This window comes from Podarcis melisellensis (assembly GCF_964234715.1).
Source record: "Podarcis melisellensis genome assembly, chromosome: 10".
Classification (NCBI taxonomy): domain Eukaryota; kingdom Metazoa; phylum Chordata; class Lepidosauria; order Squamata; family Lacertidae; genus Podarcis; species Podarcis melisellensis.
Genome location: NC_138542.1, coordinates 5,871,565 through 5,886,693, shown reverse-complemented (window position 1 = coordinate 5,886,693; position 15,129 = coordinate 5,871,565). Strand labels below are relative to the sequence as shown.

Here is a 15,129-nt window from a genome sequence, read left to right as displayed (position 1 = left end):
TCGCCGGAGACCAGCGGGGAGAGCACGGGTCCTCCGCTGCCCACACCCACCCTGCGCGGAAGACTTCCGCGCAGGGAGAGTAAGCGGAGACTTGGTGTCAAAGAACTTCTTTGCTGGAAGAGGTTCAAGAAACGCCCACTGACGGATTCTGCTAGCGACTGAAACAGCCACGAAGTGAAGGGCTGTCCAGACAGAAAAGGTTTAACCAGGCAACCTAGCCAGGAGTGGCGGCAACTTACGCACGAGCAACCCCTATAACCATTACAATATGGAATAAAAGTAAAATAAGCAGCAACAAGGGTACAACGTAGCAAAGTCAGCCCATTATTTAAATCCCATTTGTTTTTGTGATGGAATTAAACATGTGCTTAACTTTCTCCTACTGAAATCAATGAGAATGAAGAGTGCTTAACATGGGATGGTTTGTGCCCCAGCTCTAAAAGAAAATCAAATCCTAGCAAATGATAGGGCACTTAAGAAATTCTTTTTGAAAAGTATGATTCCTGGCAAAAGTGAGGAGGAGGAGGCCCAATCTTCAGTTAGGGTAGGAAATAGCAACCCTATTGATTGCTTTGTCGCTGTATGTATTCTTATGCCATTCTTAATCCATCATTATTTTCTGAAGAATGTACGGCATTTTCCTTTACATCGCTGTGTCTTCAACGCTCATCTTATTTTTTATATGAAGATATTATTCTTTGAAAGAAGCAATCTATATCAGTACACTTAATGAATGGCTTCAGTTATAATCTTGAGTCAGGTATTTGCTCCCTGACCCACCGGATGGCAAAAGTGCAAATTTGAACCCAAGTTAAATTAACTCCCTGGTTTAGCAGATTCTTATTTGCTGCTGTTATTACTGTTAATATCTTTTTATGTTTCGTGCTATTTTATTGCTGTTACTACTGTTTTGGATTGCTGTTAGCCCATGAGCTGCCTTGCAGGCACCCTGAAAGCGGAATAGAAATATATAAGATAGCAAATCAATAAGCTGGCCTTCTTTTTTTAACTTTAGCATATTTCATACCTAGGTCACAAGCTGCTTCTTTTATGCCATATGTGAACTCTTTATTTATAACTGCTCTGCCTGTGTTTCTTCTGAGAAACATGTTAGAAACTAGTCCCCATGAACGAGTATCTTGATTTGTCAAACAAGCTACACTGATAAGAACGGCCAATGCGACACCAGGGCTCCCTAAACCCCACAGCTGTCTGTTTTCCTGCGTCTTGATGGGCCAGAGGTTATCACCCACATGAACAAGAGCATGTGGGCTCCGTCAAAGAAGCACAGTATCAACAGAACAACAGTTGACTATCAATGCTTTCCAGCTAAAGAAAACCGCAGCTCATTTTGTTGGGACATTTGATCACTGCAGCACAGAATGTCATAAAACCTAGATGGGATTTTCTAAACAAGTAGAGCTGCTGGAGAGCAGGACACATGGCTGAGCAGATTAAATAAGCACATTTATCAATACCAGAGCAACACACCTGCTCTGCAATAGCTCAGCATGGGGAGAAGTCCCCCTGAGAGCATGGAGACAATTCTCACTATGGGAGGCATCTGAAAATCAACTCAGACTTGGGTGGAAATCTAAGTCATATTTGAATATGAATGATTTATACACACACACTCTCTCTCTCTTCACCCCGCCCCCCAAATGAAGCTACTTTACCCTGCCCCATCTGATTGGAGCTGGATCTGTATGTTAGCATTGATGTTTAAGGGCTTTCTAAACTTTTAAATGTCTGCAGCTAGAAGAATATTAATACTAATGGCAAACAGCTACTACCTTGACTCTATAGAGGCATGGTTGAATAGATTGTGGAAGAATCTTACAGAGAAACTAACCCAGCATCTTAAGAGTGCTAAGGAACACAAAGAGCAAAGATGATTTTGACACATTATGGTACATGTTTATTCTGCACACTGGAAAGGACAGTGTTGTTCCCTCAGCACTAGCTATCTATGGCTCACTCTGGGACAATCCGTTAAGATGGAGAGTAGAGGACATTAAACTGCTATATTAACCTCTAAATTATTGTACAAACCTGCCTAATGTTTGGCTGTATCTTTTACATTGCATACGCATGGAATATTTATTGGGAAGTGGGGGAAACTTGTGTTGTTTCAGGGAGGAATATTTAGGAAAGGGAAGCTTTGGGTGGCAAGGGGGCTGGGAGCCAAGGATCTGCGATGATATTTGGGGTGGAGATGAAGGAGAAGAGAAGAGCACAGCGGGAGATGCCATGCTGAGCCACTAATGTACCTAGCTGCTTGATATCGGCACACCCCAAAAATAAAATGCAGGCTTTCATCAGAACACAGTGTTCGTGTCACACCCCCACACAAAAACTTCGTTTGCATTTATGATCCATGGTAAGATGCATCTTAATTACTCTTTTCTTTTATATTTATGAAAGCAGGAGAGAGTGTTGCTTTAAAGAAAAAGTCATTTCAGTTCAGATTAATTCAGATTCTCCAGCCAGGCTCTAGAACAACTGAGCTATGAAATTGAGCGGCCTGTTTTGTGACAATAATGAGGAGATAATATTCCTAGGGAGCATCTAAGTGACATTTTTATTGATAGGTTAATTACAAATAAAATTGTAAAGCTTTTAAAAACCATTAAAATAAGGAGACTCAGATGTATGCAACATTTGTATGTACGTTTTTCTTTTAACCCTCTATTTAGCAGGTAAATCATTAATAAACTTCCTACTATATTTCTCCCAATAAATAGCTCTATTATTTTCTTTGACACGTCAGGTTCCCCCAGATAAGCGTATTTATATTGATCCAGCAGAACTGCCTTTCTGGTTGCTTTGCCCTTAGGATTTTGGTTTGGCACTACAGTACTACATGAGATGCAAGGGCAGGCATTTCTTTTGGTGGCAGGGGGCGAGGAAGAATAGTTGGTCTGGTGCAGAATTCGGTGGCCAGGTTGCTCACCAGGATTTGAGCATATTACACTGATCCCGGCCCAACTGCACTGGCTGCCAATTAGTTTCTGGACCCAATTCAAAGTGCTGGTTTTGACCTATAAACCCTTAAACAACTTAGGACTGCAATACTTCAAAGAATGCCTCTGCCCATTGGAACTGACTCAGACCCTGTGACAAGCCTCTGAGGCATCTCTTCTATGAGAGGTCTAGAGGGTGGCAAAATGAGAACACGACATTTCTGCAGTGGCTCCCGGCTCTCCTCAGGGAGGCTCACCTGGCGCCTTCATTTCATGTATTTAGGTGCCGGGCAAATACATTTTTCATTCAAGCAGGCCTTTGGCTGATTAACATTCTGTGGCCTTTTGGGTATGTATGTGGGAGTGAGGTTCTTGGTTTGTTTTGCTTTTTTATGTATTTTGTGTTTTCACTTTGTATTTTCATGTTGTGAACCGCTCTTTGATCTTCAGATGAAGAGCAGTATAAAAATCTAATAAATTAATTTTAGAGGGGCGTGGAAAGATCCTGCAATGACTTTGTACAGCTGTACGGTTTGTAGAGGCTGCCTTTAGAAGAACCAGGCTGCTAGATCAGGCCATAAGTCCACCCAGTCCAGGATCCTGTTCTCACAATGGCCAACGAGATGCCTATGGGAAGTCCAGAAGATGGACCTGAGCGCAACAGCACCCTCTCCGCCTGTGATTCCCAGCATCTGTCTCCAACTGTGGTCGTAGAACCTAGACATCATGGCTGGTAGCCATGCAAAGCCCGATCCTCCATGACTTTGCCTAATCCTCTCTCAAAGCCATTCAAGTTGGCAGCCATTGCTTCATCTCGTGGGAGCAAATTCCATTGTCAACGCTGCGCTGTGTGAGGAACTCCATCTTGTCTGTCCTGAATCTTCCAAAACACAGCTTCATTAATGGATAACCTGGTTCTAGTATTATGGGAGAGGGAGAAACGCTTCACTTTCTTCCCACCACATGTTTTGCTCTGTGTACGTGCATGAATCATTTTAGAATGAGGAAACGTATTGTGTGAAGTATTCCTGGAGGAGGGAAGGTTCACTCCTCAGGAACTCCAAGGGAATGAAGTGTCAGCCAGCCAGGCAATAATGAGCCAGAGGAACCATGGCTCTGACTCAGCTTCCAACTTCCCTGTGAGAGGCTGGAAAATCGGCAACAGAATAAAGATCTAGGAATTGGAATCGAAGGAATACTGAGGAAAGAGCTGACTTGTGGTGGGGTCAGTGGGAAAGACAGGCCTTAATTGGGCCTTTTGATGAACGCAGGTTACTAGATGTGCTTAGCAGGTTAGTAAATATTTTCAGTCGACGTGCACGGTTGGTTTATGACGTGTCAAAGCAATTACAGTTGCCTAACTTAAAGCAAGTTGCCTGCTGCGTCATTCTTGAATGAGCAGGCCTCTGCCAACAAAAAAAACTCATTACAGGTGTGCCGCTTCCCTGCTGCACCAGAAATGAAGGTAATTGCATGTGCGGGCTTTCAACCTGCGTTAAGTGGGGAATTTTAATGGTAAAAACAGCCCCCGATGATTGTGCACAAAGGGCACTGCTGTCTGCCATCTCCTTAATGCATTTTATAATTAAACCTCTTGAAAGAGACTAATTACCCTATGGAAAGTGACATCTCCTATTTATACGTGCATTGTAGCTTCCAAATTAAATATTCAATATCTTATTACTTTTTTCATCCTTCCTTCTGATAGAAAGAGGCAGCCTGGGAAGCGCCCTGCATTGTGCAAGTTCCCCCACAGCATGGGGCTCCCTCTCTCCTGAGCTGAAAGCCCTTCTCTTGGTGAAAGTTAACTCATTAAAGCAGTCCTCGTAACAGCAGTTCTAATTGCCATTGGTGGCTGGTGTAGCTCAGCTCAATTTTTGCTCTAGCCATTCACTTACTAGGTGGCCTCAAGCAAGCCATAAGAATGTTGGACAAGCCCTGCTGGATCAGGCCAATGGGTTAATAACTGGGTTGATTAACTGCTTGCCCTTTGAATGGAAGAACCCATATAGCAGCCCAGAAGAACGGCCAGATATTACCTTAATTGCTTCCAGATGGGGCTTCCATGCTGACTTCCCATCGATAAGTAATCCCAGATATTTAAATCTGGGTACTTGCTCAAGGGTAGTCCTCTTGCCAAATACAGTGTCCTTGGTTTTATCGTAGTTAATTTTTAGATGTTCTTTTTTATACAGCTGTCAAAATTTAACCAGTATCTTCCTGAGATATTGGAAGTGTTGAATTTTTGTCGAATATCCCAAAAAATAGCTAACAACTTTTGTGTCCGGATTTTCACTTCTTGAAATATGGCATCCCTAACCAACACAAGTTCAGTAATACTTCATTTAGGAACATGGCTAACAGCTCGGCACTGCCTACCAACCAAACTTGCTTCCACTGAGCAGTTGCCAGTTCCTTTACGTCCTCCTAAGACCCCATCTACGCCTCAGCTCAAAGTTTCCCTAGCAGCCTTAAACTACAGCTGAAAACTTAAACTAAACTTAAACTCTGTGCCCTTTGTTCTGCTACATGCAAAGCCCTCTCTGCTCAGTTCAGTAGGAACAGCAAGCTCCTGGGCTACTGTATTTTTCACACCATAGGGCGCACCGGACCATAGGGCGCACCCAGTTTTCAGGGGGGGAAATCAAGAAAATAATATTTCCCCCCCCAGCCCCAAAGAGCAGCATACAGGCTGCACTCTCCCTGCCAGAGGGGTTGCACGCAGCTATGGAAGAAGGCAAGGCAGCGAGTGGGATGGATCCCGCTCGCTGTTCTGGCTTCCCCTTTAGCCCCGTGCAGCCTCTCCTTGCCAGGAGACGCTGCGCAGGGCTAAAGAAGCCATAGCCCGTGCAGCCTCTCCTCGCCGGAGTGGTTGCACGCAGCTATGGAAGAAGGCAAGGCAGCGAGCGGGATGGCAAGGCAGCGAGCGCTGTTTTGGCTTCCCCTTTAGCCCCGTGCAGCCTCTCCTTGCCGGAGGGGTTGCGCGCGGCTATGGCACAAGCCTACATTCGCTCCATAGGACGCACACACATTTCCCCTCAATTTTTGGAAGGGAAAAACTGCGTCCAATAGAGCGAAAAATACGGTACTTCTGCAGATGCTGTCCTCTCTTCCCATTTCATCAGCAAAGCACCTGGCTCTTCTTGCTCGCTCACATCTGCTCGCATCTTCCAGCCTCCAGCCATTCCTCCCCTCCCCTCCCCTCCCTCCCTCTGAGCTGTCCTCAGTGCCCCACTCCCCTGGCTCCAAGCCTTCCTCTTCTGAGGCTTCCCTAGGGGGCTTCCTGGCTGCTGCCTCCCACCACTCCTCTTCAGCCAGCCAGTCCCTGACACAAGGAAGTGGTCTTTCAGATATCTGGGGCTCACTAGTGTGAGCACCTTAAATTCAATCCAGAAACAAACTGAGTTCTAAACGGAATCCAAATCAGGATTCTGGCCGCTGTATTCTGCCAAGCTGAAGTTTCTGAATTGTCTTCAAGGGCAACACCACCTAAATTCCTGATCCCAGACAAGATCTGCACAGGACCTTCCCTTCCCCACGTCTTTTCCAACCCCCAGAATTTTTTTGTTCTTACTGAGCAGGGTCAGCCCTACCATTAGGCAGAGTGAGGCAGTCATCTCAGGTGGCTGATAGAGTGGGGAGCTGTGGAAGCTCCTCTTGGGCCACTGGCCATTGCCCTTAGCTGGAGAGATTAGAGCTGTGTGTCCCATGACCTGCCAGAAATATCCTAAACTGCCCTTTGGTGGGTGATGCTACCCCATTGCCAGTGTTGAAGGAAGATTCAGCTGCCAGTCCAGTCAGCTCCTGTGCATGGGATGGAGAGGGACATGTGCAGAGCTGACATCCATACAGCTGTGCGGCATAATGATACCTCTCTGCTTGCTAGGCCTTTGCTCTATGTCACAAAGAGCTTCTCATTTGTCTTACTGGGAATCATGTTCTGTTTTTATAAATTGGTGCAAAGGCCTAGTCTCCAGGTAGGATATTTAGAGCTATAGCATATCATTACAATTCCCCCTTATTTTTATAGTATGGAGCATGTTGCACTAATTTTTCGAGAGCTTGTGCGCTGCTCTCCCCTAATGTGAGGCAGCAATGTTTTCTAGATTACAATTGAAAATATTTAAAAGATTACAACTGCCTGTGATATTCTAATGGCAGAAGCCTTAAAGCATGAAGGTTGTGCAGCATCTTAGATGAGAGCTATAATTTAAAGAACTCATTCCAGAACACTAATGTATAATTTTTGACCAAACTGTGGGAGGCAGTGGAAGACAGAAGTGCCTGGTGTGCTATGGGGTCACGAAGCGTCAGACACGACTAAATAACTAAACAACAACAATGTATAATTTACCAATGGTCACGCTAATCCTCTCCACAGTGTGTATAACTCCAGCAGACAATGCAGTCTCAAAAACAATTCTGTTTGAAATTTCATTTTTTTAAAAAGTTACATTAAAAGTTGAGATTATTAGCTGACCTTTCTTTTGTGGCTGCTGTTAAAGATTTTCTCTGACCCATGAGATTCTAAAGACATTTCTAACAAGGCAACCTGAGTTGTTCTGGAGAATCAAGTCAACCATATATAACAGCAATCTTGTTCCTTCCCTTTTATTTTTCCTGAAATAGATTCTGTGGATTGTCCTCAGTTTGTGTAAAGATACTGTATAATGGATCACCTATTTGCTTCTGATTTATGATAGCATCAACTGCACAGCTGAAACAGATTTAGCATCCTAGAGGAACTCATTTTGCATTTCTTTATTGTGTATACAATAAATCTGGCCAATTTATGTCTCTGTGTCAATACAAGCCTGCTTGGGACTAGTGTTTGTGGAAAGCTAGCAAACTGGTGCCTTGCCACACTTTTGTCTGCTGTGTAACTAAGGCATTAGTGCTCAATTTAGTTTCAAGAATTATCAGAGCAGTCAGAATCCATTGCCAGTTTTGCTAAAATTGGATCATGATATATGAAGCAGGGAATTAGGATAAAGTCCTTCAAAGGCCTTCAGAGTCTGCTTCAGAAAACAAAGGATGGTTAAACATAGATCGTGAGTTTTGAGGTTTATTAGAAGCAGATTAACTTAAATGTACGATTCAGACCACAGGCGATGCACAGTTTTCAGGCAGGAACTATCTTAATTGCGAGTGGCTTCCTAGTTCATGATTATATATTTATAGACAGCCTCTCTAAACTTCTCTGTCTCCAAAATGATCAGGGCACTATACTTATCCTCAGAGATTTTCACAACAACTTTTTTGGGGCATGTTAGGTTGAGAGATGAAAGTGACTTGCCCCAAGGTCACCCAGTGACCTCCCAGGCTGATGGGCCGAGTGTGTGCAATGGGTACATGGAGCAAGGTGGGTTAGCCTGTGCCTGTTGGCTGGCCCCCACATCCTCTGCACGTTCACTAGAAACTCTGAACAGAGCCCATGATGTATGCAAACTGGACACTACACTAAGGTAGTTAGCAGCTGATAAGCTTTCAAACACAACACTCATATTTCAGGAATTGGCAGAGACTGCGAGACTCCTTAGCAGCAGAGAAACATGTTGAACAGAAGAAGGAACAGAAGAAGGAGGAGGAGGAGGAGGAGGAGGAGGAGGAGGAGGAGGAGGAATAGGAATGTGGACTTGATATTCCACCGTTCACTCCCCTTAAGGAGTCTCAAAGTGGCTAACAATCTCCTTTCCCTTCCTCCCCCACAACAAACACTCTGTGAGGTGAGTGGGGCTGAGAGACTTCACAGAAGTTTGACTGGCCCAAGGTGACCCAGCAGCTGCATGTGCAGGAGCAGGGAAGCGAACCCAGTTCACCAGATTACGAGTCTACTGCTCTTAACCACTAGAGCACCGTCATATCATTGATTACAGAAAAGAAAACACCTTCAGGTAATTTGAATTGGCTGTATGTTGACTTGAATATCTCTATATCAATGAAACCTAAGTAAAGAGTTCTGTTTACTCAAACATCTTATTAGCGGAATGTCTGGGGCAACTAGAAAATGAGATTGTACTGTAATTTTGCTCTCAGCACCCAGGAGGCTTTGATCTGTTGCACTTGTTGAATACAAATGCATTCTGTTTGCTTTCTGTTCCCGGCTGCACTTTCAATTGTTTTTTTACCCTTTGGTGTTCCCAGTGTTTCTTCTATAAATGAACACCTCTTCTCTAATCTCTGATGAGTTCAGTTCCATCAGTCTTGTGTACCCATCATTCTTAGTTCGTTTGTTTGTACTGAGTCTATTGACCCATCCAGTGAGCCTCACCAAAGAGGCTCTTGCACATCCTTTTAAATGCAGGATTGCTGTTTCTTTTTATTCACCTGCTTTCTCTCTCGCATGAGTTTGCTGAATGAGCGCCAGTATCCCAGCCAACTGCAGCCTTCTCTGACTCACAGATACCTCAGGGTAGATTGCTTTTGGGTAATGCTTTATTGATGATGACAAACTCTCACTGTGCGATGCAAAAGGCTACACACTCCCCAAAGCACTCATTTACAGTGAAGTGTTTGGAAACCACCAGAGTTAGTTCCTCAATAGCTCAAGCACCACCTATATTTTGAAGGCATGGGCAATTTTGCCCATGCTCAAGTCTGCAGGAGACAGAGACATTCTTATGAAGCACCTACATCTATGACTTCATGCAGCTTTCTGCAACGTGTGTCCTTGTGTCTGTATATAACACAAAGATGACTGAGTTACTCATGCCTCTGTCCTTCTTGTGGAAATAATATTCAGTGACATTGCTGTAATCTAAAGAAACTCCCTCAACCAATCTTTAATTAGTTGGCTTCAGAATGGAGGAGGAATATGTGAGAGTGTAGAATTAGGAAGAGTACCTCCCTGCCCCCAATTCAGAATGTCCTGAATGAAAGGTGCAATATATGTCAGGTTTCCCTCCGATAAGATGCTTATATATTGTCAGAAAGAAATTGCAAAACAAATCCGGGGGTATCAGGAAGTAGAGGCATCATCAAATCCAGAATGCATGATGGAAGAAACTTGTTTATCTTTGTGTTATTTCTTCCCTATTTAAAGACAGCACTTTTGGAATTGTTGTGAATGCATCTATTTTTAGTTTTCAGCTCTCTTTCTGATCATTCACACAAAGCCCAACAACAAATGCATAGTTTTCTCTTTTGCAATAAAAAAGTAAACAAAATACTCTATAGGCTGGTAGTTAATATTTAAATATTGCCCTTCTCAAGTCCCTGAGTGCTGTCTCATAGATTAATTCTCGAGAAAACCCTTTGTTGCATAGAGATCACTGCAAAATTATGGTTTCCAGAGCTAAAAATAACTTTACATTAAGAGAAGCTATTTCCTGCATCAAGAAGAAAGAGCAGCCGCTGAACATTTGGATGAGCTCCATGGACTATTATGCATGAGTAATCAGGCATCTTTTTAACTTTCTGACAATGCAATCCTATACTGTATGGTGTGTTTCACCAGAAGGAAGGCCCACTGAGGTCAATGAGGCTCCCTCCCAGATGAGGAGGTATAGCATAAGTCCCACCTCAAGACTCTGGAGAGGGAGAGGCTTAAGAGAAAAAGTTGCAGGGCAGCATTCACGCAGCAAAGTCCTATATGCTTTGAGTCCGGCTGGGAGTTATATTCAAGTAAGTGTACACAAAATTGCAGCCTGACATCCTGACCCTCCGCATACTTTCTTCAAAGTACGTTTGACTTTGTTCAATGATAGTTGCAGAACAACCAGTACATTTGTGTTGGTGCTGAACTTTAAAGCCCTAAACGGCCTCAGTCCAGTATACCTGAAGGAGCATCTCCACCCCCATCATTCTGCCCGGACACGGAGGTCCAGTGCCGAGGGCCTTCTGGCGGTTCCCTCGCTGCGAAAAGCCAAATTACAGGGAACCAGGCAGAGGGCCTTCTTGGTAGTGGCACCTGCCCTGTGGAACACCCTCCTACCAGATGTCAAAGACAAAAACAACTACCAGACTTTTAGAAGGCATCTGAAGGCAGCCCTGTTTAGGGAAGCTTTTAATGTTTGACGGACTATTGTATTTTAATATTTTGTTGGAAGCTGCCCAGAGTGGCTGGGGAAACCCAGCCAGATGGGCAGGATATAAATAGTATATTATTATTATTATTATTATTATTATTATTATTATTATTATTATTATTATTATTACCATAACTATAGAAAGCCACCATAGTGCACCTCTAGTAAAAACTCAATTCAGGAGGAATATGACTTAATGGCTTCAAGTTACTAAACAGCAGAAAAAACTTTCTAATAGTTTGACAGTGGAACAGTCTCCCTTGGGAGGGTTGTGGACTCTCCTTCCTTGGAGGCTTTTAAGCAGAGGTTGGATGGCCATCTGTCCTGCATGATTTACCTGAGATTCCTGCATTGCAAGGGGTTGTGGACCTTGGTGTTCCTTCCAACTCTACAGTTCTATGGTTCCATGAATACCACCAGTGTATGTTTCACCAGGTTTCTGGTCACATGACAAACCTGACAGGGGTTTGGAAGTCTCTCCTTGCCCCTTCCCTAAATTTCCCCTTTTGGGGACTCACACTATCTTATGTTAGACTGGCTGAGCCACTGCTAAACTGAGACAGCCCAAGATCCGCCAAATCTAAACTCTCTAATCCTGCAAGATTGTGGGTTTGGACTGTGCCGTTCCTTTCAAGTACCTCTGCCAGCTCCCACCTCTTCAACCCAGCTTACCCTCATTCTTCCGTTTCTTATTGCTGGCCCATCTTCTGCCAACCTCAGCACATAGAGATCCATTTTGTACTCTCTTCCTCCTCGAATGCTGAATCCAAATCCTTTGGCTCCCTTCTCCATGTCCACAGTAAAATAATCAAAGTCCTGTATGGTCAAAGAACAGGGGGGAAATGAATCATTTCAATGAATGAAGAGCGATTTTCTTTATCGAGGCTACAATTCTCAACCCATAGCTAAATTAAATGAAAATACTTGTGACTTAGCTTGAATTACTGCAGGCATGGGGACACTTTGGCCCTCCAGATGTTGCCGAACTCTGACTCCGATCACTCCTAGCAAACATGGCCAGTGGCCTGGGCTGGTGGAAGTTGTAGTTCGGCAATATCTGTAAAGGCCGAATGTTCCCAACATCTGTTTTAATGTTTGATGCTACAGCCTGGTTCAAACACTTACTAGTTGGCAGCAGTTATTGTGTGGTGAAAGGCACCTAAAATTATGTGTGATACATGTAGTCCACAAGGAGGCTGATACTCAAAAAGGCCTAATTCGTTCTTTTTTTGGTTTTTTTACTGGGAAGAATCATGCAAATCTGGCGGTTGTGTTTTCAGCCTTCGATGTGTATTGAAGAGGAAAGGAGTGTACAGTGGTACCTCGAGTTACATACGCTTCAGGTTACAGACGCTTCAGGTTACAGACTCCGCTAACCCAGAAATAGTGCTTCAGGTTAAGAACTTTGCTTCAGGATGAGAACAGAAATTGTGCTCCAGTGGCGCGCTGGCAGCAGGAGGCCCCATTAGCTAAAGTGGTGCTTCGGGTTAAGAACAGTTTCAAGACCTCTGGAACGAATTAAGTACTTAACCCGAGGTACCACTGTACTTATTTCTCGACACAGGCTGTTGTTATCTGGTAAGTATCTGATCTGGGTACATGGGTGTTTTTTATGTTTTTGCTGCTTTGGGGGAGATGTCTGAATGCAGCCATTATATCAGCAGATAAGCACTTTGAATGGGGTGTGCCAATACCTATGGCAAATCAGTGTCACAAACCACAGCTTTACTCTAACATGGTGGCTCCTTAAGATCTGTCCCAGGCAGATAGGTCAGTGGAAATAAAACCAAGGAGGCTGGAGTATGTTTACCTGGAAGTAATCCTAGTGAAATAAATGGGACATACTTCCAGGGAAATGGTTATATGATTGGGATGCAAATCAGCTTAACTCTAAGTATTTCAACTGTGGATTGTAGATAAGGCTGTGAAGGAGATTTTGAGGGTATTAAACACTTCTCTTAAAAAAAAATTAGAAAACGTATACATAAACAGAAGTTTTCTTACCCTTCTGAATCACCAAAGCACTCTCAATCTGAATTATACATGATGTATTAATAATCTCTCTTTCTCTCTGTACATTTCCTCCCCCCTCTGATCGTCCAGATTTTTTACTTCTTGAAATATGGCAGCCCTACCAAAGTAGCACTGAGTAACGCAAAATCTGTTTTAGGATTCCCCCTGCCCCAATCCTCCAGAGCAGATTTGGAGGGGAGGAAAGTGGGGGAAGGCCCATTGCACAAATAGAAATCCTTGTGCTGAGGAACATGTTAGTTGGATACTGCCCATATCAACGCATTCAAAATTAAATTGATCCTGTGAATCTGCCTTATACTAACTCATTAAACCATTGGTCCAACTAGTCCAGTATTGTCTACTCAAACTGGCAGCAGCTTTCCAGAGTCCCTTTCCCCTTGCCTTTGTTTAAGTGGGCAGGTTAGGGATTGAGCCTGGGAAACTTCTACACGCCAAGCCCATGTTCTATCCCTGAATGGTGTCTCTTCTCTTTTCCTGCATGCAAAGCACTAGGTTTGGGACTTTAGTTAAATATCGACAGGCAGAAGTATCAAACTTCATCGTAAACGGCTTTGGGCATGGTATAATGGAAAAACGTTATTAGAATGATAGATACAAACAGACAAATACCTGGGGCTGCCTGTAATCTGATAAAGGGTATTGCCTGGTGTCAGGAGAATGTTGCCTGTAGTCTATCAACGGGGGCTGTCGGTAGTCCAGAGGTGGCGGTTGCTGGTAATCCAAAACGGGAGGGTGTCGGTAGTCTAATGGAGGCTGCCTGTAGTCCGTTGAAGGCTGCCTATAGTCTGTAAAGGGAGGTTGTCGGATGTCGGGCTTCACATCTTGCCTTGCTTTTACCTCTGACCTATAACTAAGCAATAAAGAATTGTTACGTTGGAACCTTAGTAAGGCATTATTTAAACTGAAAACTGGGTAGCTGTTAAATACGTTTCAAGAAATGAAAAGCATACTTCTGGGTCGCAAAATGAGGTAACTGAATTCGGGATTGGGTGGAAAACGATCTGCGTCAGGACAGACCATACCAGATCAAGGGGATAGTTAAAAGCATGACGCCCACGGTTGGTACCGTATTTTTCGCTCTATAAGACACACCAGACCACAAGACCTACCTAGTTTTTGGAGGAGGAAAACAAGAAAAAAAAATATTCTGAATCTCAGAAGCCAGAACAGCAAGAGGGATCGCTGCGCAGTGAAAGCTGCAATCCCTCTTGCTGTTCTGGCTTCTGGGATAGCTGCGCAGCCTGCATTCGCTCCATAAGACGCACACAAATTTCCCCTTACCTTTTAGGAGGTAAAAAGTGAGTCTTATAGAGCAAAAAATACGGTAAATGGTGAGTGGAGTCTGTGAGCGGCTCAATGTAATGGAAGCAGGCAACTGCTGAGTGTCTAGTTGCCCCCACACAGATGTGACTGGTGGTAGCTGGGCCGTCAGCAACTGCACTTATTTTTTTTGCACTGCCTGTGCCATCCTCTGCCTCCTAGCTGTTGCTGGTGAGGACATACTTATTCTCCCTCCTTGATTGTCCTACGGTAGCTGTAGGTGCTTTGTCTCAAATGGCTGCTGTTACAGGGGAACACCTGTGCTCTAGTGCAGTCCAGACTGGCAGTACCTTCATTCTTTGAAGCTGGTGTGTGGCTAGACACCACTCCCTTAGGAACAAGACTCATGCACACTCATTTTCAGAAAGCGCAATGTAAATGTTTGTCTAGTTTTGCCCTGAAGATTAAATAAAATAAATGTGGGCGTTTATTGCAATGTTCCCCATACCATATTTTAAAAATAACTCTGCATAAAAATTCACATGCATCTTCAAAGGTCAGAGTCAAAAGTGTGTAGGGCAGGCATAGGCAAACTCGGCCCTCCAGATGTTTTGGGACTACAACTCCCATCATCCTGTTAGCTAGGGGTGATGGGAGTTGTAGTCCCAAAACAGCTGGAGGGCCAAGTTTGTCTATGCGTGGCGTAGGGTCACCCCCAGTCTGCCATCCCTCTCTCCCTTTCTGCTACTCCTTTCACTCTCTTTCTCCCACCTTTCTCCACTCTTTCAGCTACCCCTTCCCTCTCCTTCTCTCTTCTTGCCACCCAGATGACATTACACCAAAGG

General features: G+C 44.0%; 1 protein-coding gene and 1 long non-coding RNA gene across 18 annotated transcripts in view; one reads left to right on the top strand and one right to left on the bottom strand.

Annotated features, from left to right (window-relative positions):
* The window catches only part of MAGI2 (membrane associated guanylate kinase, WW and PDZ domain containing 2), a 598,965-nt gene that overhangs the window by 25,386 nt on the left and 558,450 nt on the right, over nt 1–15,129 (bottom strand). For 15 of the 17 annotated variants that reach the window (XM_081927614.1, XM_081927613.1, XM_081927618.1 and 12 more), the window contains 2 exons: nt 13,634–13,874; nt 11,663–11,806 (listed from right to left, as the gene is read on the bottom strand). In XM_081927614.1, coding sequence (XP_081783740.1) covers nt 11,663–11,806; nt 13,634–13,874 — 385 coding nt within the window. Of the gene's footprint in view, nt 1–9,380; nt 9,640–11,662; nt 11,807–13,633; nt 13,875–15,129 lie in introns of those variants that run through there. The other 2 variants (XM_081927615.1, XM_081927620.1) reach the window with 2 other exon arrangements.
* LOC309379087 overlaps nt 1–15,129 on the top strand; it is a 74,589-nt gene that overhangs the window by 6,035 nt on the left and 53,425 nt on the right. The window lies entirely within an intron of this gene.